This window comes from Alosa alosa, chromosome 5 (genome assembly GCF_017589495.1).
Source record: "Alosa alosa isolate M-15738 ecotype Scorff River chromosome 5, AALO_Geno_1.1, whole genome shotgun sequence".
NCBI classification, from domain to species: domain Eukaryota; kingdom Metazoa; phylum Chordata; class Actinopteri; order Clupeiformes; family Clupeidae; genus Alosa; species Alosa alosa.
The window spans coordinates 22,839,849-22,863,259 of record NC_063193.1 but is presented as its reverse complement, the minus strand read 5'-3'; the positions used below and the strand labels follow the sequence as shown (position 1 = coordinate 22,863,259).

The window sequence follows — 23,411 nt, the reverse complement described above, 5'->3', positions numbered from 1 at the left end:
GGTACGTCATATGCATGCGACAACATAACAAGTGAACGTCATTTTAAAGGGGTATTCCCAAATTCAAAAAGTTGTGGATTTTCAACTGCATGTTAGGAATTTTGTTTCATATTTGGTGAAAATTGAGGTGAGATCATCATCGTCGTTTATTGTTGCATTGCGAAATGAGCTGGTTTTCTCCTGTTCGATGTCGATGTGGTAGATACGGAGTTGCTGGTTTGCTAACATGAATTTAGCTAACGTTAACTTAGCAACCTAAACAACGTTAGCTCTTAGATAGCGGCATTTAAACACTTTAATTCTAATACTTTTAATTGAAAAGCCTTTTCATAATCACATGATGTTTAATGTGCATTCTTAATATATGTGAACCAACCTCATGTAAGTTCATTTATGGCTTTAATAAAATATTCAGCAATGTTTACAGTAGGTTGTTGTCACCAACAACAACCAATGGCAAACTTTTTTTAAAATCACGTTACCATACCGAATGTCAATCCTGTCAAAATCTAGTTGTTGAATTACAATTTGTAAAATATCTGCGTATGTGTATAATGACTGATGCGCTTAATTTCGCACAGAATGACAACGATGTAGGCCTGTCTAAACGTTAGCACTTTAAATTTAATGTGACGAATGAGCTGCTCAAGAGTATTTTCAAATCGGTCATATACTGTAGTAGGGGACTGTAGTGTAGAATTAACGTTGTTAGTTAACTAACGATAATCTGTTTTCCTTGAATCTTCTCTGCTTTTAAGACCTGTTCTTCGTGTTGAGTATTTTGGATGGAACGCACTGAGGCTGATAATGTCAAAATTGTCTCTAGGAGGGACGTCATCCTCTGCTAAAGTAAGTTGGTCTGTACATCATTACTTTTAAATAGGTAATCATTGTCATGTCATTTCTGCTTAGCAGCCCTGTAACAGATAGGATACTGATACTCTCAGCACACTTATTTTTCCAGTTGAACAGTTGGGTGGAGCCATCATTTGGTGGCTTAAATTCAGGGCTGAGTGTTTTTTCGCTGAAGAAAGGACAGCGCTCTGGAGAGAGCAAGGGGAAAGGGAAGCTATTTGGCAGTGACTCTAGCAGCAAGCGTCCACAGAAGAGGAGGGCAGACTCTAGTGCCTCTGATTCCCGGTCGCTCTCCACAGAGGTATCACCCACTGACCAGGATGAACCATGGGTTGATACACACAGACCGTGCTCACAGGTGATGACCTGGCTTAGTGCTTCAGAGTTCTGCTCCTTTTCCAAATTTGATAATTTCTGCAGAGGACGTGAAAACAAGTCCAAACACTGATATTCAGTGTTGTGAGCATGAACCATTTTGGAAATCATACTATGAGATTATGAATGAACATTCGTCATTGATTTATTAACTGAATATTTGTTTGCGTCTTTATTTCCTCATACTAACTGTAGGCGGAACTGGCAGTCCACAAGAAGAAGATTGAGGAGGTTGAAAGCTGGATCAGGACTCATGTAGACTCAAAAACCACTCATAAGGTTTGTCTTCAGTGAACTGGCAGATGTATAATTTTTACCACCATTACTTTGCATGGTCCTATTTTTCTCTTTCTTGTTTTTACTTGAGTGTTGATGATGTAAGAACATTCCCTAGATTATAAATAAAATGTCTGCACCATTCTCCACAGGGTGGCACCATTCTCCTTCTAACGGGCCCCTCTGGATGTGGGAAAACGGCCACAGTACGTGTTCTTGCCCAAGAACTGAACTTCCAGATTCAAGAGTGGACAAACCCTTCCACTGTTTCCGAGTTCCGAACAGATGAATCTTTTAGAGAGACTTTCGATCCAGGTATGATTACTCAGATTCAAGAGAACTTTGCCATTCTGTGTAGTCTCTTATTTGCATGATGTCTCATGTAAATATATTTGATATACGTGCTACGTATACTGTATGTCACTTACTACCAAGCTCATCAGTAAAAATCATAGCTTCCCCTCCTTCCACCCCACCACAACCTTCATCAGGTTCTAGGTTTAATGGTTTTCAAGGCATCTCACAAACGGGGGCCTTCCAGGAGTTCTTGCTCAGGGCCAACAAATATAACTGTCTTCAGATGAGTGGGGACAACCTGACAACTGACAGAAAAATCATCCTAGTGGAGGTACTGTGGAAATACAACAACAGTTGGATGGGAGAATGAATGGAGGGAGGGATATGCAGTACATGCAGAGGAGAAATACCATATTTAAAGTGATTATTTGCTGGCATGATTGGAAGCCCATGCACTGTATGACTAGATTTTTTCAGGCTTTCACTGAAGGAATGTTTATTTTTTTGCTCTTGGTTGTGAGATTTACCTTTTCTGTCCAATTTTAATATCACTTTAGGAATTCCCAAACCAATTCTACAGGCAGCCAGCATGCTTACATGATATTCTAAGGTGAGACTCTAATGTGTCGGTGTGTACTGATTACATGGTTGCATGAAGATTGCATGAAGGCCCAGATTGTTTTGTAAACACCAGTGAGAAATTTTATCCCCATCGTTACTGATTTCCACAGGCGCTACGTGAGAACAGGCAGGTGTCCCCTCGTATTTATTGTGTCGGACAGTCTCAGTGGAGATCGAGGCTCGAGACTTCTCTTCCCCAAGGATGTGCAGGATGAGCTGCCGATCAGCAACATCAGGTAGAACACTATTTCAGCTGCTGCACTGCACTGCACTGCACTGCGCACATTCCAACCTTAAGTGCACTCAGACTTATAATGACACACATCCACACAACTGCTCTAATTGACAGAAAGTCATTCCTGGCCACTGCTTTCAATTAACTTCGATTTCAATTTGAATTTACTTGTTACTCATCTTTTGAACTTTGATTTTCAATTGACTTCGCTCTGTGCTGAAAGAGGATAATCTTCCTCTGATGCACAATACACACACACACACACACATAAAACTACATAGGATACTTTTAATTAATTGATCTCTCCATCCATTATGGATTTCTGCATTTGTCAGTCACTCCAGCCCAGAATCAACTTTGTGCTTACCTCTGTTCTGGTGCTTTGTCCTGTTTGTCCCAGCTTTAACCCCGTCGCCCCCACAAGCTTGATGAAGGTCCTCAGTCGGATCGTCGCCACTGAGGCAGGAAAGGTCAGAATTTCTCACAACGTCTTAGACACACCTTTGCCTTTTTCACACGTCTGTCTTCTCTCCCATCATTCCTTCTCCTCTTGGCTCTTTGAGTTTCTAGTTCTGTCTACAGAGCAGTTCCATGTGGCTGCATGTGGCCTTTTGTGTGTCTGGTTGTGTCCAGAACGCCTTCATAATGGCTCTCCTCGTGTTTCTTGTTATGTGTGCAGAGCGGGGGCAGGATATCTGTTCCTGATAAAGCTGCTCTGGAGCTCTTGTGTTCAGGCTGTTCAGGAGACATCCGCAGCGCCATCAACAGTCTACAGTTCTCTTCTCTCACAGGTGAAAGGCAGATCATCACCACACATAGCTATTGCCATAATAATAGCAACCATCTTTTAGTATAACTTTTCTTTCATACTAATCAGAATGATGACTGTTGGTAGTGATAACAGAGAATGCAATCAGGAAGCATAGTTAGAGGCTGTACTTGTGAAACATTGCTTAGTTTAACAAAGCTTAAATATAATGATTGTGCCAGAGAAACACTGTAATATTCTGATCATTGAACAGATCACTCACTTGAAAAAAGTCTCTGGGCTGCTAAGAAGGGAAAGTCAACAGTTGCACCTCGAAAGGCAGGGATAAAGCCCAAAGCAAAAGGCAGATCCTCCAAAAGCGTTGACATGCTGGAGGAAAGCCAGGCTATTGGTGGGAAAGATGCCTCCCTCTTTCTCTTCAGAGCATTAGGGAGGATCCTCTACTGCAAACGTAAGATCTTCACAGCTGTTTCTAGTTTAATTTCACTTTAGCTTTGTTCATACAGTGCTTTGTGGTTAGCAGATAAATGTAATGTGAAATTGACATCTAATTGACAAATTGCTTTCTAGGTGAGAGTTTTGAGGCTTCAGAAGTACCTAGATTACCTGACCACTTATCCGAACACCAGAGGGACAAATTACTGGTTGACCCTGAGGTACCATCTCACAGAAGCACACACTATGACTCTGTACCAAAATACTGGTGCAATATTGAAATACTAACTAGTACTTCTGTGCCTTCCTCTCACTTAGATGGTGGTTGAGCGGTCACACATGTCTGGAGAGTTTTTCAGCCTTTACCTCCAGCAGAATTACGTGGACTTCTTTTCTGACGTGGACGATGTAGCTCGGGCTAGTGAATACCTGTCTGACGCTGACTTCCTCACAGCTGAATGGACTGTGAGTGGTCTGGTCATCTCTACTCCCTAAACTTAAAGATGAAGTACATGACTGTGACGAAAGATTGCTGAGTTTGACTCAGAACTCAGAACTCAGACTCAGAATAGAATCTCTGCCTGTATTTTTAATCAAGACGTTTCACTTAATGTGTTTTAATTGGATTCAGTTATGTATGTTGCAGTTAGTTGGATGGTGCAGTAATTCATTTGTTGTAGACTATAATAGTGATGGGTTGATGTTGTTGTAACTTTGTCCTGGAACTGTTTCACAGTCTCGCTCCACCATGCGGGAGTATGGGTCATCTGTAGCCACCAGGGGGCTCATCCATGCTAACTCTGCTCGGGCTAAAGCAGACTGCCAGACTTCTGTGGGCTTCAGGCCCCTGCACAAACCGCACTGGCTACTGGTCAACAAGAAGGTAACGGAGATGAAATGGTTGAACTGTTGTTGGGGTTGGTCAGTTGGCGTTATGCCTCAGTACTCATGGTGGTTTTTGTTTACGTGGATTTTGTCCCTTTGTTGTTGCAGTACCGGGAGAACTGCCAGGCCGTTCAGTCACTCTTCATAAACTTCTGCCTCCCGCCTGTCAGCCTTCAGACGGAACTAGTGCCTTACCTGGCAAAACTCAACAACCCCATGAGGAACCCAGGTGACATAAACAACTCACACTTCTTTTCTATCTACCCCTCTCTAACACACACACACACACACACACGCACGCACTTGTTTATACAAGTTATATAACAGACAGTTCAGAAAAATGTTGAAATTCTAGTGCTGATGAATGAAAACAGTTAACAGATAACTGACAACTCCCCTAAACATTTCTCCCACAGCTCAGATTGCCTTTCTTCAGGATGTCGGCCATCTTCCTCTTAGAAAATTCCTAGGAAGGTATGGCCTGATTTCTCTATGGCTTTTTATCCAAAGTGACTAACAAAGATGAGTAACAACAATCAAACACTCATTTGATGCACTGGTCTTTGCCTCTTTCCAGGTTGAAACTGGAGGCTCTGGGTGATAAAGACACAGGACTGCTAGATGAGGACAGTGAAGGGGAAGACCCAGCCAGCCATGCGCTCCATCCAAAGGAGACCACAGATCCTGACCCAGGACCAGAGGCAGAGCTGACTCCATCTTGCAGCCAGGATGCCGAGGTAGATCTTCCCATGAGTCAGCCTCAGCCCACCACCACAGAGGCGCTCCTTGAAGAGGAGGACCTGCTCATAGAAGAGTATGACAGTGACTGAAAGACTGGACAAGGCTGGACTGACACATTCCGGAAGAATGCTGCCTTCACAGTTTGGTGATATCCAGACGAATGGGGTTTCACAGCCCTTGTTTGTTGTTTTTCTGTCCTCACACAAGACAGCTCTTGTTTGTTGTTTTAATAATAATAATATTGGGTTTTCTTTCTAATATTTATTGTATTGTGTGTTGGTCCTGTTCATGTCACACACAGTGGGGCTGATGTTACCATGAATGAGAGACTTTTGGACTCTGTATTTGTATAGCAGTTAGGATTTCCTCCTTTGTGAAATATTTATGTTTGTTTGCATTCTCACAAGACTGTGTGCTTGTCCTCTGAGCAGCTTTTCTCTCTTTGAGGATGCATAAAAATGTGAAACTGCAGTGTATATTTGTATTCATTGCAAGAACCTTCAAACAGTAAAACCTTCATACCTTTAACACGGGATAATTTTGGAAAGCATTATCTGCCATTTGCCATTCTAGTTCAGTTTAATAATAAAAAACAAAACTGCAAAACTGCTTTGGTGATGTTTTAAATTGGTGCGATGGCATGTCGCTTTCAGGGATAACTGATATTGCCGTATAGGCCCTTGCCTACTGAGATATTTAACTACATGCGTGTGAATGTGTTTGCCCACTTCTGTTGTAAAGGTAGTGACACATAGAAGGCGTTCCCAAAAGCGCATACAGAATGACACACACAATAGAACATCCTGTTTGCCCGTTGTTGAAAAAACGTAGCTTTGAGGAAAGCTGGCCGTGACCTTCCGTTTCAAGTCCACTTTTCTACTTCTCTGGAATAACAAATGTCGTGGAAGAACGGAATCATTTCCTCACATAGGAACATATGAGACAAATTTCTTGGACATAATGTTAATCGGTAACAGTCGCCAATAACACCCAGACATTTTTGGAAGGAAACTATTGTTGGACTCGCTCATCACGCAACAACAAGAGAACGACTGACCAGTGGATTTCGAGTTGAACTAACGCTACTTTATATATTCCTATGACCTGACAACAGCTAACTTTCTCGCCGTTTTTGCTCCTCCTGGGTCAAACTACATATTACGGGTCGAGATTCGGGTATTCCATCCTTCACCAAACACCTTTGATAGACGAGGCTACCGGATACAGAGAAACTATGTCAACAGGTTTATTTTTCTCAGCAACCTGTAAATAGGCTCCGCTACAAAAGTTTGGTGATGCCATTTATTTTCACATTTGTTCACATTTTAACCATGTTGTCGTAAAAAAAAAAAACACATTTCTCATTCGACATTCATTAATCAGTTTGGCTACATAGCTAGGCCTATTAGGCTACGATCTTGTGCTACTGCGTGCACATCATTTCTGGGATGCAAGTAGACAGAGAACAGGTAGCATGCACCAGTACAAGTGGCGACGATGATATGACCGAGGGTGATCTGGGGGATGGAACTAGGGTAAGACACAAGACTTTGGGCTACAACATGAAGCAACCAGTTCGAAGCAGAAGTCAGGGAGACTTCCAGGAGCTTTTGTCACCAATACACTCATTGAAGAGGAACAGCTTTGGAGGAGGAAATAAAGAGACCTTCTCCTGGACACCATGCAGTGAAATGTGCAGTGACTTGAGGCAGGAGTTGTTGCATGGAAGACAGCATATTTGTAGGGAGAGAGAATCAGGTAAGATTAGGCCTGTTTCATCATGAACCCCTGTAACTGCATATCATGAATATACAAGTTATGTGGCAGTGTCTTTATTCCATGAATCTTTTTTTTTTTTTCAGTTTTGTATTTCTACTTCCAATACTGGATATGTAGGCCTACAAACTATTGCATTGTGGTTCATTCATTAGTTAATTAATTTATATGTGTGGATTCATTGCTCACAAATTGATACTACCCCTTTAGTCAAGCTTTGACACATGCAGGTTACCAGCTGCTTGTGTCCTACCGTGAACCTTGATCTCTCTGCTGGCTGGCAGTGGTGTTTATTTTGGCCTGTGTAGTGTAGGTGAAGAAATGCCAGCATCTTTGCTCACGCGCAGTTTACCATAAAAGTCTGCTGATGTCTATGTAAGACCTCTCCCCTCTTTCCCAGGGGTGTTTAAATACTCAAAAGTTAAGTGTTTAGATCTAACACCTTTAATAAATGGAAAATTGGCTTGCACTTCACACTGTTCAGGAGGGTCATAAAAATTGGTGTTTTCACAGTTAAACCCATATTAATGCCATCACCATTTGACAGGTGTGGAGGATGTCAGGTGTTTGACACATGAATGACATTGCAAAGTATGTGGACAGTTTGCATACCAAAAATCATGCTTGGGTCTGACCTAGGGTTACGTTCTAAAGTTGCCATGGCTTGTGGCATATAAATCTCATAGAAATACTCAACGTTTGGATGTATTACTTTGCTGACCTTACTTTGAGATATAGCGGCACACAATATCAGTGAATAAAGAAAATGTAAGTGGGTCGAACGGGAATGCTTTCCAAAATCAGCTCATTTCACATGAAATGGTCCAGCTAAGATTTAGCAATATTTTAGTTTAACAGCAGTGGAACTTTTACACAAGCTTAACTAAAAGCTAACCAGATGGCTGACTTTTTTGGTTGTTCAAGAACTTCCAGGAGTAAGCGGGAAGTGTATTTCCTCTAATATGCTAAGTGATGTTTATTCAGATTGTTGAAAGCCATGGTGTCTGACCACAATTTCTTCCAGAATACCATGATGATGGAAGCAGTGGAGAGTTGCAGAGGAAATTACAGGAGGTCACCGAGGTGCGTCCAGACTCATGACTAATGCGATGGTGGATTTGAGTCTCTTTCCCACAACTTCGGTGCTTGGCAGTTGCAGTTCTGACATTTTTTTTCACTTGAACAAACAGATAACTGCACACTCCACTGTTGTGTCTACTTTAAAATAATTATTGTTTGTGTAGGATGTATTGATTTGTTCTAGCCACTAACGTATTGCCATATTCTTCCAGGAGGTGGAGCTGTTGCGCACAGAGTTAGAGGTGACACACCGTCAGCTGGAAGGGAAGCATGAGGCTCTGAGGATCCTTCAGGGACATGTGAGAATGTGAAACTATTTACACCAGAATATTCAAAATCAGACTATTATAGTTATGTATAGTAGGATCTATTATGTATAGTAGGATCTATTGTTATGTATGTATTATTATGTATTTTGCGTTGTAATGTCTATGTGTTTTGGTAATCTTTCGTTCCCAGGCAATCTTAGATAAGGCAACTACTCATACTAAAATCTTACTTCAGAAGAGCGAGGAGAGGACCAAAGCCTTGGAGAAGGTAGGGTGCACTTACATTTTTAACACAGGGTTAGACAGCTGTATATTAAGCATCCATTACACTGATGCATTGCATTCTATTTTATCACCAAATCAACTCTGCAACTGTGACGTTCAATAATTTGAATTTATCTCTAATCTCATTCCTTCACTAATCTAATCTTTCAGGAAGTAAATGCTTTACAGTGGGAAACAAATTTTAACCAGGTGAAATTTAAGAACTTCGAGCAGTCATGGGAGCAGAAGTATGAAAGGTGTGTTTGTTTTGCCTGCATATAATTCGATTTTTCATTACTATGAAACGTATTTAATATTTAAGCATTAAACTCATATTTACCTGGATGTCCTTTCTTGGTTCCATGGTCTTTAATAGGGTAAGTTCTGAGAATCAAGCCTTGAGTGAAAGTCTTGAGGAAAGAACAAAAGAGATGCAAGTGCTGAGGACAAAGAACTCTTGTGAGTTAATAAATAAACAACAAGCAAATACATAAATAACTTTTGGTTAAAATGGCACTCATGCACATGTGTGTCTCCTCTAGCTTTGAACCAGCAATGTATAGAGCTTTTGGCCATGCTTAGTGCCCACGACAGGAGTGAGTTTCAGGACACCCAGCCACCTTCAAACCAAGGGGGAGAAGGCTCCGTGCTTGAGGTAGGTTAGAGCATGCTTTGATAAAAGGACTGTGAGGAATGTAATATATGGAAAACGTTAGTGGTATGTTCTGTTGTTTTGTATGTACAGCTATATTTGTTTCCACAGATTTGAACCCACAATATCCCATTAGTAGGCTATTATGTTCAGCATTCATTTTGCTTGTGTTTGGTGAAGTTGGCTTGTATTGTAATATCTCATGTCCGTGTTACACAGCTTGCTGTGTTTGGGGCCTGCCAGTGTCCCTCCAGTCTGAACGAGCCATGTCCATGTGCCAGGAGTTCTGCTGCCAGCCGCAAACAGGTCTTACAGCTGAAGCAAGAGGTTTGTGATATCAGTTTTCCACTTAGCCCGTGTAAGACCCTCAAAGTCCCTGTTTTCCTTGAGACCTAATTTAAAGGGGCAAAAATTCCTCTTCCCACAGTTAAAGACTCAGAGGAGGAAGATGGAGGAGGCGTTTGTGATGGCAGATGCCTTCCGGATAGCCTTTGAGCAGCAGCTGAGGCGAGGGAGCGCGCGCATGCTCTCCACCTGGCCGAGACTGACACGTACAAGACTCTAAAGAAGCATCGGGGTAGTTACAGTGTTAATAGACCCTTTCAAGAGAGTTCCATTATCAGCATCATAGTTGGCCCCACAAGGCTTCCGTTTTAACATTCCATATGTTATCTTAATGCAGAGGAAGTAGATTGGGAACCAAATAGAACGTTCAAGCATTGGTTTTGTTTACCTTGTTGAAAGGGTCTATAAAACTCTAAAGTTGACCATGGATAACCTAAACAAGTGTCTGCATGCTCAGTTTATCCTGTTGATTTTGTTTTGGACTGATTCCCACATACATACAGGACATACAGGCTGTACATTCCCGCAGGTCATAGACAACAGTATGACATAGCTCACCCCAAAGTTTTTCTTTTTCACCTTTAGAGAAAGAGAGGCAGAGTTCTCTCAACATTGGACAGAGGTTAAAAGGGTTTCTTCCATCTGCTATGGAAGGAAAGATGCCTAAAGACCCATACGAAACACTGCATATGCTGCTTGATCTGGTTTGTCTATCATTTTCTTATTAGAGGTTTTGAGACATATTAGTTCAACCTGCACTTGACCTAGCATAACCCCTAATCCCATCTTGTCCTCTGCTGTTAAATTGATGGTTTTAGTTGAGTGATAAAGAAGAGGCCCTGGCACATCAGAGGAAAGTGAGTTACATGTTGGCCCGCAACACTGACGCCCTTGAGAAACGTCTCCACGTTCAACAGCAAGGAAGCAGTCCAGACACAGACTTGAAAACCAATGAAAAAGCTCCATCAGGGGAAATGATAGAAGATGCCTTGTGTGACTCAAAGGAGGATTGTAAATGCCCATCTTCTGAGGATCATAGCGCCGAGCTTACTGACAGCCCTTGATCACTTGTAAAAATAAAGAAGCTTTGTAGCCTACTCAGACAGCATGGAATCAAATGTATCAAATTATTAAAGTTAAGTTAAATATATTTCTACATTGTTTTTACAAAGTTGTATTAACTTAAAACAGTATTAAAACCACTTAATGGATTTGACATGAGGATCATGAAAGGGATAACATCTGGCGAGGTATGCAGAAATAATGGAGGACGGATGCAAAGACTCCCCGATGAGAAAAGAGTTTTCTACACAGTTAAGTTAATTAATTCTGTATATCAGGACCTTACAGGATATTATTTTGCTTGTCCCCCATGCTGCCAGTCATGTAGGCAAAAGGCAAGGCATGCATTTATAGCACAAAAAGGGAAATGCAGTTCAGTTTAAAAAGAGGCTGACCTATTAAATTGGTCGCACTACATTCATTGGTTCGGAAATGATGGTGGGTAGTTTGGATCTACTTCATAGGAGCCCCAATGTACAGAATTAATAGCCCTCTGTCAGCCAATCAGAAAAGAGTATTTCTTGTCTCTTGTGAATGCTTTTCAATAATATGCCTTGTATTTTCTTTTAAAAGTTGGTAGGCCTATACCATGATTATTGTGTGGGTATTTTTGTATTTTCTAATTAATTAGGCCTACTTGTATTTTAATTAGATACATTTTTCACATCAGCATTTTGTATTTTACTTTGTTACATTTTATGAGCCAATATTTGTAGCTTGTAACAAAATAGTTTTTGGTGCCCACCTCTAAAGGTAAGTAGGCTAGACATGAGAGACGAAGTCCCGCCCCTTTCTTTTGCCTCTTGCATATGGCGAAAAAGAAATTATTTTCTGGTCCCGGTTGACTTGTGCCTTGAATTACCCATATGATGTTTGTCAATTTTAAAGACAATTTTTCATGTAAAGACATTTGCAGTTTGTTTCGTAACTATTGAATTACAACATTGTGAAAGATCGTAATTCCAACGACTACAAACCCATCAGTCGCGCTAGTGACGTTAGCTCATTCACAGCCACACTAGATTGTACAAGCATACCAGCAACAGGTCTTAATTGGGCTTTCCTTGCCGAAGAAAATACCATGAGTCAGAGGATTAAACACATCAGGTAAGTTGTAATCGTCCATAGACTGTACATTACATACTGTTAAGTGACATAGCAGGCAGCAAGATGAAACCGTTAACTAGCATAACAGCTCTTATCGTTTCATTACGTTGGTGACGTACATCGTTCGAGACGAGAGATGTAGTCCACTGAGTGAATTCGCACAAAAGCAAAATGTCTTTTGAAGTCTATCGAACAACAGTACTTTCTTGACGTAAAAAAATATCTTTTAAATTCACACACATCATATGTGAAATTCGTGGCACAATTCAAACTGGACCAAAAAATAATTGTTAGGAGCCAATCACTTAGGCCTATATAACTACAACTCCCACAATGCAATATTGAGGAAGTGCGCAAGTGTCATTCTGCGAGCGCAAATTGTAAACAGGATCCTGGCTGGATTTGTTTTGACATATTAATAGCCTATATTAAACATATGGCCTCAGAATTAAATGAGGACCGTCCTAAGGCCACGTCGATTGCTAATATTTCCGTTCATTCTCTTCGCCGGTGGGACAATATGGATTACCTTGCATTTAAAAAGTGACGATTTGCTGTTACCCACTGCTGCCACAGGTGACATGACTATCTCGAAGCTTTGAGCTTACAATTGCAAATGTTACACGTTACACGTTAGCTCACCAAGTAGCCTAAGCATAGCCTACTGGTTTTCAGTAGGCCTATGCAAAATTACGCAATTGGTTTCTTTTCAGGAGCAATGAGCGACCACACACTTGACTACTTTCTGAAGAAGGGTCATATAGAAGAGAAGGACGCGGCGGTAATTCAGTGGTACCATGCAGCCAACAGCAGGTCCAAATTCAACGAGGCGCTCAAAAGTGAGACCCTTGTCAAAATCTTAATTCTGACCATTTATTTGGTATGTATTACGCTATTGTTGCATAGTTTGTTGGCTACTGTAGGTTGTGGTCATTCCCTCTCTGTTTCTACATGCATGTTTTATATCATAGGCGTATCATATTTCTTTATTGCTTAACCTGTCCAGTATTAACTTCATCAGCTATGGTGAGATGAGGAGATGCTGAGTATGAAGTTAATACTGAACAGGTTAAGCAATGAATCAATATGTCTGATATATCTCCTGGTCAGTTACCAAAGGTCTGAAGATACCGACTGATTATATTATATTTTCAGGATTCCATTGGTGAGTGAGCCAGAGTCCATGTGCTAATAATGTTACTTACTACCTCTGTTTTCAACCAAAGGCTCCGCTCATATGATTGAAGCTGACATTCTTCTCAGAGGACTAGACCCCATAGAGCCAATCATGGCCCACCCCCCTGAGAACGATAGTGACATCACCCTACAAGAGTGGTTAAAGGAGGGGACGGCATCAGGCAAAGGACTAAAGCTTGACTTCAAAAGGTTAAGACAATACATGCATAGCCTACTGGTTTTCTACTTACATTTGATCTAACCACCTTTGTTCTAACCACACGTCTTCACCTCACAGTTTACAGGCTGTTGCGCCCTCCATGGTTCTTTTGGAACAAGTCCGTCATGAGCTCCAAGCTCCTGTGTGGATCAATGCTGACATTCTTCCTGGCCCTGGGGGCAAAGCTACCCCGTTGGAACCTCAGGCCTTCCTGGATGCTCTGGGTGTGGGTGCACGGAACGCCGTCCTCTCTCTGGGCTGGACAACCGGATGGAGCCCTAACACTGATAACCCAGGTGAGCTGGTTCATGCTGAAGCAATTGGGAGTGAACTTATTTACATGGCGAAACTACAAACAAATAAGTAGCTTTGTGGTCCAGGATGGATGGCCCAAAGAAAATGTTGGAAAAGGCAGAATGTAGCCAACTGTATCACCAAGAGACACCAGTTAACATGTTAACACATTTTTATCAATGCCAGCTGTGGAGGTGTTAGCGTTTACAAGGCTTTTGCATGCCATTTAGGTAGTTAGCTCGCTACTCATTTACCATCAAGAAATGTTTCATTTCTATGGGATATATATTACATTCATTACTCTTTGTTGGGGTTTGTAGGATACAGTTGGGAGATGGTGAAGAAAATGGACAATGTGTGCAAACCCCTTGTACAGCCTGTCACCTTTCCTGTCCGAGCTTCCCTAATGCCCCAGTCCTTCGGACCACTGCAGTGGCTCCTGCAACAATCTGACCGGTAAGTCTGCCTTTGTTACCATATGTCATTGCCACTCAGTAGATAATACTAGCAGACTTGAGGGACAATACAGATGCAACATGATAGTTTGTCCAATATTGATAGTTTATTATTCCATCGGTGGATTGAAATGTTAAAACACCCATTGAACCCGTCTGTTAAAAAGAATCATATTGCAGAAGCAGTAAGTATATCACAACATCACAGTGCTATGAAATAATATGATTATTTGAAGGAGCCAAGTAATTCTATTCCTCAAGTCAGAGTTAGAAGAGGTAACATGGTTGCCATAGAATACTAATTTGACTAGAATAGCAAATGTGCAGGGAGTTAATGAGAAAACCGAAGTGTTTGATAGAAATCCTTTTGCTGATTGCTGGAAAGCTCCACCGACGCAGACAGTGGGGCCCGTGACAGATTTAATCCCCTCCTCAAGACTGTCAGCTCCCCTCGTCCTCCTCAAATTGCTTTCTGTCTGTGATGATGCACATTAATCATCAAAACATCACCAAACTTTAGGAAACATTACCAAACAAAACAAAAGTGCAATCTTTATCAGGATGTTTTCTTTTATTTATACGGCACAGAGCCTATGTCAGAGACCAAAGTGTACACTTTTTGGAACCCCCTGTGTGTGTGTGTGTGTGTGTGTGTGTGTGTGTGTGTGTGTGTGTGTGTGTGTGTGTGTGTGTGTGTGTGTGTGTGGGTGGGTGGGCGGGCGGGCGGGTGGGTGTACATGTTGTGGATTATTTTTATTCAGATTTTTTTCTTTTTTTTCTTTTCAGGTACAGTCTGACTGTATGGACGAGCCTGAGTGACACGTTGGTTGTGGAGGATCTGTTACCTTACAGGCAGAACATCAGCAAAAGCAGAGTCTATTATGACCTCCTAGATTCACAGATAGCACAGTTAAAGGCACTGCCAGGGTTTTCCTAAGGCATCATTTATGCCTAATCATTCATATATGTTATTATTTTAAAATAATTTTGTGCCAGTATTTTTGTATCCTTCAACAATAGAAAGGTATCTGTTTTGTAAGAGTCAGTTGAATTTTATTTGGTTAAGGGTAACACAATGTCTTTTTTGAAAGCCACTTTACTTGAAGATTGTCGCTACAAACTCTGTATATAAGATTCTATTGTCTTACAGTAAGTCATCACTGAAAACAAACATTTAAACACGGACTGCTTGATGTTTTTTTATTCAGTCCTTTGTTAAACTTAACACAGTTATGTGGTCAATATGTTTCAGGATTGTTTCTATTTCCTACGCTTTTGTATAGTCACATAATAAAATAACTTCATATGAATTGCTCATGCAGTTGCAGTGGATGGTAAATGGTTTAATTTATGTTATAGTTCAGGTAAGATATACAAAATATATATTCCAGAATGGTTTATCCTTGATTTTGCATGGGAAAAAATAGAATAGAAATATTTAGTAATTGGAATATACAGAACAATGTAGCTACAAAGACAGGATTAAAATAGTTGATGTTCTGAAACCTCATAGCCACAGTACTTTACATAACCATACATACCACCAGCTAAATAATACAACACTAAGCATTACTATTTGCTGCACAGAAATTGCATCCAAAGCATATGTGTTACTTGAACAAGGGCATCATACTTTTTTCCAAATGTTTGGCATTTCGTCAATTTTTTTTTTTTTTTTTTGGAGGTACCATTCTTTATTACAAGCTCAGTTTTTGCAACAAAACCTAGTCTGGACTCTGGACATAAAGAGGCTGGCATCAATACTGTGATTGAATTACATTTTCTGACGCAAAGTGGATGAATTAAAAATGTAGTGATAGGTGTTTTTACCAGATAGTAATGAGTCATTCAAGATCTTTGAAGCATGATGATCCATGATGAGTCCAACTTGAACTCAAATTGAAGAGTTTGGTTCCAAAACACTATAGCCACTATTTTAATGAATTTTCAGAAATATATTTTTACATTTTGTTATCCAAGCAATTTCAGTAGAAATGTAATTGGGTATTGTTATTTGATGTATCTTTACTCAATCAAAACAACATAAACTGCAATTTGATTGATATTACCTGAAATACACAATTAAATAGCATGACTTTTTAATGTTTTTAAAAAACTGAGATATAGCGTTTTGGATCCAAACTCTTCAATTCTTAATTCAGTATTTCTATACACTTTTATCTCTTTTTTAACATCCTCCTTCGGTTCAAATCAGAACAGTAACGATCACATCTGTGCAAGAGGACATAGTGGTTATTTTCCATAGTTTATATATAGTTTATCTCACTGGCCAAAGATCTCTTCAAAGTTTACCAGCTGCTTGATCTGCTCTGTCTGCATGGAGTGGCGTCTCAGCAGGGTCTTCTTGGCCTTCGCATCTCGGGGTAGATTCGGGGCAAAGGGCAGGAATGGTTTGGGTGCCGGTGCAGCTCCAGGGGGGGCGATCGGAACCCCAGTGGCCGCAAGTTTGCATCCGCTCAAGGGTCCGCCAGAGAGAGCGGCCGTGGCAGAGTTGACCTTGATGTCGGGGATGGGTGCGTGTGGGTTGAGCGGGGGCAGGTACCCGGGCCGCGTTTGGGCGATGTGGTCCAGCAGAAGTGCCCCGGAGCCCCTGCGCTCCAGCATCCCGCCGGCCGCAGCTCTCCTCTGGGGAAGGCCCTCCAACGACTCCCTGGACCCCGACAGGGTGGACGAGCGGCTAGGGACAAGCTTGCGCTTCTCGGACGCCGACACTGCTGACCCCGCCCGCTCCTCAGAGGTCTGGCTGCTGAACTGGGGCAGCTGGGAGTCGGAGCTGTAGTGCTCCATCCCGATGTTCCGCCGGCGAACAACATTTCTCAAGCTGGACACGGCGAGGTTGGGGAGGCAGTCCGGGACGTCTCTGTCCACGGGAACGGCTTCCGCTGCGCCCCCTTCCCGACCGAGGTTGTGGTGCGATGAGAAATGTTGGAGAGACGACGCGCTGTCGTAGGACATCTTCCTACTCAGCAGGGCCCTGGCTCCACCACCCTGGTCCTTATCGCTCCTGTTGCCGTGCTCCAGGGCCCGCAGCAGACCGCTGCCGTCCTTCACGTCGATGCTCTGATGGCGGGAGGCGGCCAGAGTTCTCCTGGAGTAATGGAGGCCGTTCATTTGAAAGGTCAGCTCCTCCTCGGGCGTGATGTCCTGGAGCTCCTCGGTCAGGGAAGCACCTTTGCTCTGCTGGAGCAGCAGAGACGGAGGGATCTTCAGCCACGGCTCTGAGTGAAGCCTCTGGAGGTGCAGGAGTTTGGCCACTCCCGGGGCTTGGATGGTGCTTGCGGTGTGGGTGTGCGTCGGTGAGCCGGGCTGCGACATGCCCACGCTAGCAGCGGAGATCAGGCCCTGAGAGTCCCTCTGTCCAAGTCGCTGACACTCAGGCAGGGCAGTGCACAAGGGGTGAGGTGGAGTGCAGAGCTGAATTTCAGACGGTGACATGCATGAGGCAGGGGTGCAGTGCAAGCGGTCTTCTAGGTCCGGTGGTGGCGGGACGTTCAGGTACTGTTTGGTCATTTGTCGGCCAGACGGCAGCTTGTCTGTGGTGATGATGATGACTTCCTTGCCCTTGGCTTTGCAGGCGTCCAGCAGCACCCTCAGGGCGTCCTTGTCCCCAGAGTTCACAGCGTAGACCAGGGCGGACGAGCCAGAGTGGTCCTCCAGGCTGGGGTCGGCTCCGCTGGACAGCAGCAAGGACAACACCTCCATGCCTGCCCGCTCCATGCAAGCGTGCATCAGAGCTGTCTTTCCACTCTTGTCCTGAATGTTTGGGTCTGCATTACTCTCAAGCAGGTATCTGAGAGGAGTATGGGTGTCAAGTTACCAAGATGGAGGGACATACCAAGAGAGATGTTCAAGTTTATAACTCATAATGAAGTAGATGATGTACACAACACTAATGTGCACCATATTCACATACAAAATCATAAAACAGATTTAAATAGCTGAAGTACCATATGCAGAAAATAAACAGCAGGAGGTAGATGACCTTGCCAAGTAGACTGTATGCTCTCAGAAAGCACATCTGGTGAGTGCATTCATTTAGGGGAATGAATCTACTGTAGTTGACAACAAGGTTAGACTCACTTCACCATCTTGGCCTTGGGCACACTTTGTGCATCAGAGTGATGGGTCCTGCAGGCCACCATGAGTGGAGTCTCGCCTCGCTCATTGCTCTCGTTGATGTAGGCCCCGCCCTCGAGCAGGAGTCGTGTAAGCCTCAGACGGCTCAGGTACACGGCCTTCAGCAGAGAGTTCCCGTCTGTGCGCACTTCCGTTGGCGAGTCGTCCATGTCTGGTTGTGGAGACTGGTCGGGGCTCAGTGAATCATGGGAGATTTGGAAGCTGATGAAAGCCACCTGCCAGAAAATGAGTTGTTTCAAGGCTGTCAGTTAGTTTTGGTTAGGCATCAATTCTTTCCAAATGTGTATGCCAATAAAAAAAAATTGTCTTTAATTCTCTTGTGAAAAATAATGTGGGTTGCATGGATATGACTGTATCTTATATTGATTCGCATAGTCTTGAATTCCTTCACTAAAGTCTGAAATGATTTCCAAGACAAACCTGCTTACTGTCATGTCCCTTAGTGACGGTACCTCTTGCAGAAGTCCATTGTCTGAGTGGCCTTGTACTCTTGTTACACAATGCCCCTCTATAGACTACAGACTGTTATATTATAGTGGGTAGAGACTGTGTGGTTCTTTGTGTTTGTGTGTGTGTGTGTGTGTCTCTGTTAAGTTTCTTAACACATATTTGAGAGAAAACATTGATGCTGAGGTAATATGTGTGGGAGGATGAATAGTCTGGCGCCCTTCACTGAGCAGAGAGTGGTAAACGCAAAAGCTGTGCTGACGCTCTCGCAGAGCAAGGACAGCAGAAAGCGACAAAGTGACAAAGGAGAGCTGAGCTTTCAGCAGGGCCTGAAGAAAAACATACGTCAGCCCTCCAGGGACATCCTATTCATGTGCTTTAAATGATACTGAATGTGCTCCCCAATGATTGATTAATGCTAATCAGGGCACATACCTGCATACAAAATTATATACAAACAGTTTTCTATTTGTTTTTTTGTTGCTGTTATTTTTGTGGTTGTTGTTGCTGTTGTAGTTTTTGTGAATAATACCATTAAATTATGCACTTTACCAAATATGCATACTCCTTAGAGATTGAGAAAACTATTTTTATGAAGAACATCTTTCTCAACTATTAAACTACTAATTTCTCAGCTAATACTCTATAGCTCTGTCGTTATATATATCGTTATCTCTTCCTCACAAAACCAGGCAGTATTTTTTTAACCAATAGAAAAGAGGGAATGGGGAGTAAAGATGCAGAAGACTCGGCCGTGTCCTGATTGGTTTGCGCCCCAGTAGTGATCTCATGTGGGCGGGCCTGAGCACTCCCCAGGATGGCCTTTAAAGCTCCAGCGTGCGCTTTGGGGGCCCTGCCCTGGTCTGCAGTCGACCTTAGAACAGAGAGAATCCTTAATGTCTGCCATCTCCCACCCAAATAGAAGAGCACGATGGAAACCACAGGCCATACAGTTCAGGCCAATGATTGTTGCCAGGGTAGCACTAGAGAGGAACGCCAAACAAAGCACTTAGCACCTGGATGCATGTGTGCGATTCACAACGGATAACATGCAGAATGAGTACTGAGCATATTTAACCACCCCTTCACCCCAAACATTATGCCAATATTCTGCACACATTATTAGCTGACTTCTTGTCATACTCCAGTGATAAAGAAATATTTATTAACATAACTAATGCTGGTAAAAGCATATGCTTTTTTTTTGACAGAATCTGTTTGCCCTTACTAAAAGTATGCACTGTATTCAAACATTAGTTGGCTAAAAGTGTTCTGATCCACCACTCAATAATGTACAATAATGACTAAATAGGATTCTGTGTAGCAACTGGGATGTAGGGAGAGTGTCAGAGAGGGGAGATCTTGTTCCACAAGATATGTGTATGTGTGTGTGTGTGTTCTTTCATGTGAGGCACATAGTTTAATATTGGGAGCAGGGATGTAGTTGAGGCTAAACGCAAGTAAACACATTTTACCCACCTCTGAAATTTCAGAAATAGTTTATCCACCTCTCAAAAGAGTTTTAACCTTTAGAAAATCACACTGTTTTATCCACATTCACAATATGTACACTCATCAACAACCATTTAATACCACTATTGTTATAAACATTGAACAGTGAGCTCCACCATCATCAAACATGTTCTGAATGCCTTTTTAAAAAATCTGATACCACATGGTGCAATCCACCTCCTGTGCTCACAGGATTCATAGTTTACCCACCTCTTATTTTACCACTACACCTGATTGGGAAATAACATTATTTGTGTTGTGAGCATGTATTTGAGGATAACACAATTTACTGCAAAATGTTTAATACCACATGCTCCAAGGATTAAATCACAGAATGGATATGGATGATACTGAAGCTAAATTTGAAAGCTTTCATGTCAAAATATTCTGTATTTGGACAGGCACGATAGTGTAATTTAAAATTAATTAATTAATCCAAATATTTTCCAAAATGTTCAAGTAAGTAAAGCTTACTTATTAGAGAATAACACACTGAAAACACTGATAAAGAAAGAAATCTGTCTGAAGGACAAAAGACAGAAAATGCCTCCCAATGCATAGACAGGAAATGCATCTCAATATCAAACTGTGAACCGACCATTGCATTTTAAAAGACAGATATAAGCACAGCTGCATGAACTAACCTGGAAATGCTGCTTAATTCCTCTTCATGCTTCAAGAGCTCTTCTTCCCTGTCTGAATTCATTCAAGGAGCAGATTAATCCATTGCATTCGAACTCCTAAATAAGCCTTCCAGAGAAAGGAATTGCTATGAAAATCTAGAATAACCATACAGACGTGTTGAGGCCCTGAGATGAATTGTGTTGGACCGAGAGCAAGGCAGAGTGGGTGAGTCAGTCAGAACGAGCAATGAGAGAGAGAGAGATGAAGAGAAGAGAACAGGTGTTTGAGCTCTCAGGTTTGAGAAAAATAGAGAGGGAGAGGGAGAGAGAACGGGAGGAGGCAATGCATTGGCTACCTTTGACAGGGTATCTTCTGACCATGCATGTCATTAGACAGCCAAGCCCTGCTTGAGGACAGAGCTGGCTGATCACAGGAGGTGGCAGTGTCTTTGTGCCAGCCAAGCGTTCACATAATTTTCTTTTCTTTTCAGATATGACTAACCAAAACAATTTATGTCAAGAGCACTTGTATTCTCTTGGGATTGGAATCAATTTGTTTTTTTTTCATCAGTCCACCAGTGTCTCACATGTGACTGCACTGGGGTGTACTAGGGCATATGATGTGGATTAACCCAGATAGATATTAGCAATGGTCACTGGAACTGGACATTACTTAGATTTGAACTGGCAACATCAACTGACTCCATTGATGTTTTAGTGAAGAGGAATGCATTCATTCTACCCTATCACACAGTGATTGGTCTTGAAATTTAAAATCAGGTCAGAGAATTACAACATAACATTACAGGGGGTCATCAAATCAGTACAAATCCTGACAATGCATAGCTGATGTGAAGCTAATTTGGTACATTAAGGAGTAAAAGGACTCTTTGGGCCCATTCCTAAATCAGGTCCCTCTCATCGTAATGGCCACCCTAACTGTGCTACTTGATAACACAGAATTGAGATGTGATTTAAAAATATAATAAAAATTGAAGAAAAAAAAAAAAAAAGATTGCAGAACTCACACGATGACTAAAACGGTGATGAGAGCGTAGCAAATGACACCTTTTCATCTGAAATGCTAATGTAGCATTGGCGTGACACGGTAAAGAGCAGTGACTGCGCTCATCACGGTGCCGTTCCACCTGACATTAGAAGTCGAGAACCACTCGACATGCAAAGGAGGTGCCGGTGGAGGAGCAGCCGAGGTGGGTGACGGTGAGCTGCAGCTCTGGCCTGGGTTAGCAAGACTGAAGTCTGCAGCCGTGGAGGCATGTAAACGTATCTGCCCAAAAGGTTAGATGTGCCCGTGGAGCTGCCTTCTCAACAGGATGATAAAAGAGTGTGTCTGTCGGTGTCCGTCTGTGTATTAAGTGTGTAAGAGGCGAGAGAGAGATAGAGAGATAGACAGATGAAGTGTTTCTTCCCTAAGAAAAAAACAAAGCCTTTGCTGGTAATGGCTGATGCTTTTCACATGAAACACATGCATATTAATTGGGCTGAGTGACCAGAAGTGGATAGTCATCCCAAAACAAGAGGAGTGTGTGGCATTGTATACCATGCTGATGCGGTCCTCTGACATTTTTGAAATTTAAAGAAACAGTATCAAACTAAATATACCAACATTAAAATACCTAAACGCATTGAGTAGGTACTTATACACAAATGCTCATAGCACCCCAAAATGAAAACATCATTCAAATAGACACAGTAACATACAGTAGAATATTTATTGTTTTCCAAAAAAAGGACCTGAAAACAAGAATCATTCTGAGGTGATTCAATATTATGCTTAAATGTATTCAGCAGTGTTTTGGTAGATATTATCATTGTAGGCATGGCATGTTCACACACACACACACACACACACACACACACGATCCAGGTTCTTCCAGGTGTGTCAAAAATAGCTACATTGTTTATCAGGAATGGATGGGTGCATGTCCTCTAGTATTGTACAGTGTGGTGCTAAAGCGCTCCCTGCATCCAGCTGAGTTGGCCGACACACACATGAGGCTATGCATATAAACACTGTTTCCTGAAAGAGAGGAATGAGGTACAGCACAGACAGCATGGGATTACGCTCTTATGCAAGGCAATGACAGACTAAGCTGGCCTGTCGTAGAATGTGACCCCATACTAGCTCTGAAACACCAAATACATCCACGGAGAGGGAACAGAGGAATGACAACAAAAACAATTGCAGTTACAATATTTGCAATTCTGCATCATCTTGGGGGCTCTATTTCAGAATCAGTTTCAGTGTTGAGGGATGCGTGCTGGTCAGTGATCTATGCTCTCGTAGACCTCGAATCTGTACTGGACACCGTTCTCCTCCTGAAGACCTTCCGGAACCCCCGGAAACCTGAAGGAGCAACCGAACAGGGAGACAAAGTTTGCATGTCAGCTCTCGTCACAAATGACTTGAAATAACTTTGATCACCCATAGTTTTCAATGCAGTACATATGCAACAAGCCC

General features: G+C 42.2%; 5 protein-coding genes across 6 annotated transcripts in view; 3 read left to right on the top strand and 2 right to left on the bottom strand.

The window, feature by feature from the left end:
- The first annotated feature begins 5 nt into the window (after positions 1 to 5).
- rad17 (RAD17 checkpoint clamp loader component) lies at positions 6 to 6,095 on the top strand. Of its 2 annotated transcripts, none has more exons than XM_048243100.1 (17): positions 6 to 127; positions 759 to 849; positions 965 to 1,213; positions 1,426 to 1,509; positions 1,659 to 1,821; positions 1,998 to 2,134; positions 2,361 to 2,413; positions 2,535 to 2,660; positions 3,060 to 3,129; positions 3,339 to 3,450; positions 3,682 to 3,879; positions 3,999 to 4,084; positions 4,182 to 4,328; positions 4,600 to 4,746; positions 4,857 to 4,977; positions 5,165 to 5,222; positions 5,326 to 6,095. In XM_048243100.1, the coding sequence occupies exons 2-17, from the start codon at positions 808 to 810 to the stop codon at positions 5,576 to 5,578; spliced, it is 2,046 nt and encodes a 681-aa protein (XP_048099057.1). In that variant the 5' UTR covers positions 6 to 127; positions 759 to 807; the 3' UTR covers positions 5,579 to 6,095. The 2 variants fall into 2 exon arrangements, with proteins under 2 accessions (XP_048099057.1, XP_048099058.1); XM_048243101.1 differs by lacking the exon at positions 6 to 127 and adding an exon at positions 252 to 381.
- A 205-nt stretch (positions 6,096 to 6,300) lies between these two features.
- Positions 6,301 to 11,524, top strand: ccdc125 (coiled-coil domain containing 125). The gene is given in 12 exon segments (XM_048243577.1): positions 6,301 to 7,247; positions 8,290 to 8,348; positions 8,558 to 8,644; positions 8,805 to 8,882; positions 9,050 to 9,135; positions 9,255 to 9,337; positions 9,421 to 9,533; positions 9,750 to 9,857; positions 9,958 to 10,047; positions 10,050 to 10,107; positions 10,461 to 10,579; positions 10,694 to 11,524. Coding segments are annotated over 12 exon segments (1,437 nt in total). The 5' UTR covers positions 6,301 to 6,937; the 3' UTR covers positions 10,940 to 11,524.
- Positions 11,525 to 12,402: 878 nt separating this feature from the next.
- Positions 12,403 to 15,503, top strand: fam151b (family with sequence similarity 151 member B). The gene is made up of 6 exons (XM_048244503.1): positions 12,403 to 12,620; positions 12,758 to 12,883; positions 13,271 to 13,430; positions 13,519 to 13,736; positions 14,055 to 14,190; positions 14,976 to 15,503. Exons 1-6 carry the CDS (start codon positions 12,497 to 12,499, stop codon positions 15,124 to 15,126), a joined length of 915 nt encoding a protein of 304 aa, XP_048100460.1. The 5' UTR covers positions 12,403 to 12,496; the 3' UTR covers positions 15,127 to 15,503.
- A 70-nt stretch (positions 15,504 to 15,573) lies between these two features.
- Positions 15,574 to 21,175, bottom strand: ankrd34bb (ankyrin repeat domain 34Bb). Its single transcript, XM_048244502.1, has 3 exons — positions 20,951 to 21,175; positions 18,291 to 18,562; positions 15,574 to 18,000 (listed from the first exon to the last, which is right to left on the bottom strand). Exons 2-3 carry the CDS (start codon positions 18,494 to 18,496, stop codon positions 16,473 to 16,475), a joined length of 1,734 nt encoding a protein of 577 aa, XP_048100459.1. The 5' UTR covers positions 18,497 to 18,562; positions 20,951 to 21,175; the 3' UTR covers positions 15,574 to 16,472.
- A 1,473-nt stretch (positions 21,176 to 22,648) lies between these two features.
- The window catches only part of dhfr (dihydrofolate reductase), a gene marked incomplete in the record, with an annotated part of 4,714 nt that continues 3,951 nt past the window's right edge, over positions 22,649 to 23,411 (bottom strand). Inside the window, 1 exon segment of the mRNA XM_048243887.1 lies at positions 22,649 to 23,297. Coding sequence (XP_048099844.1) covers positions 23,216 to 23,297 — 82 coding nt within the window.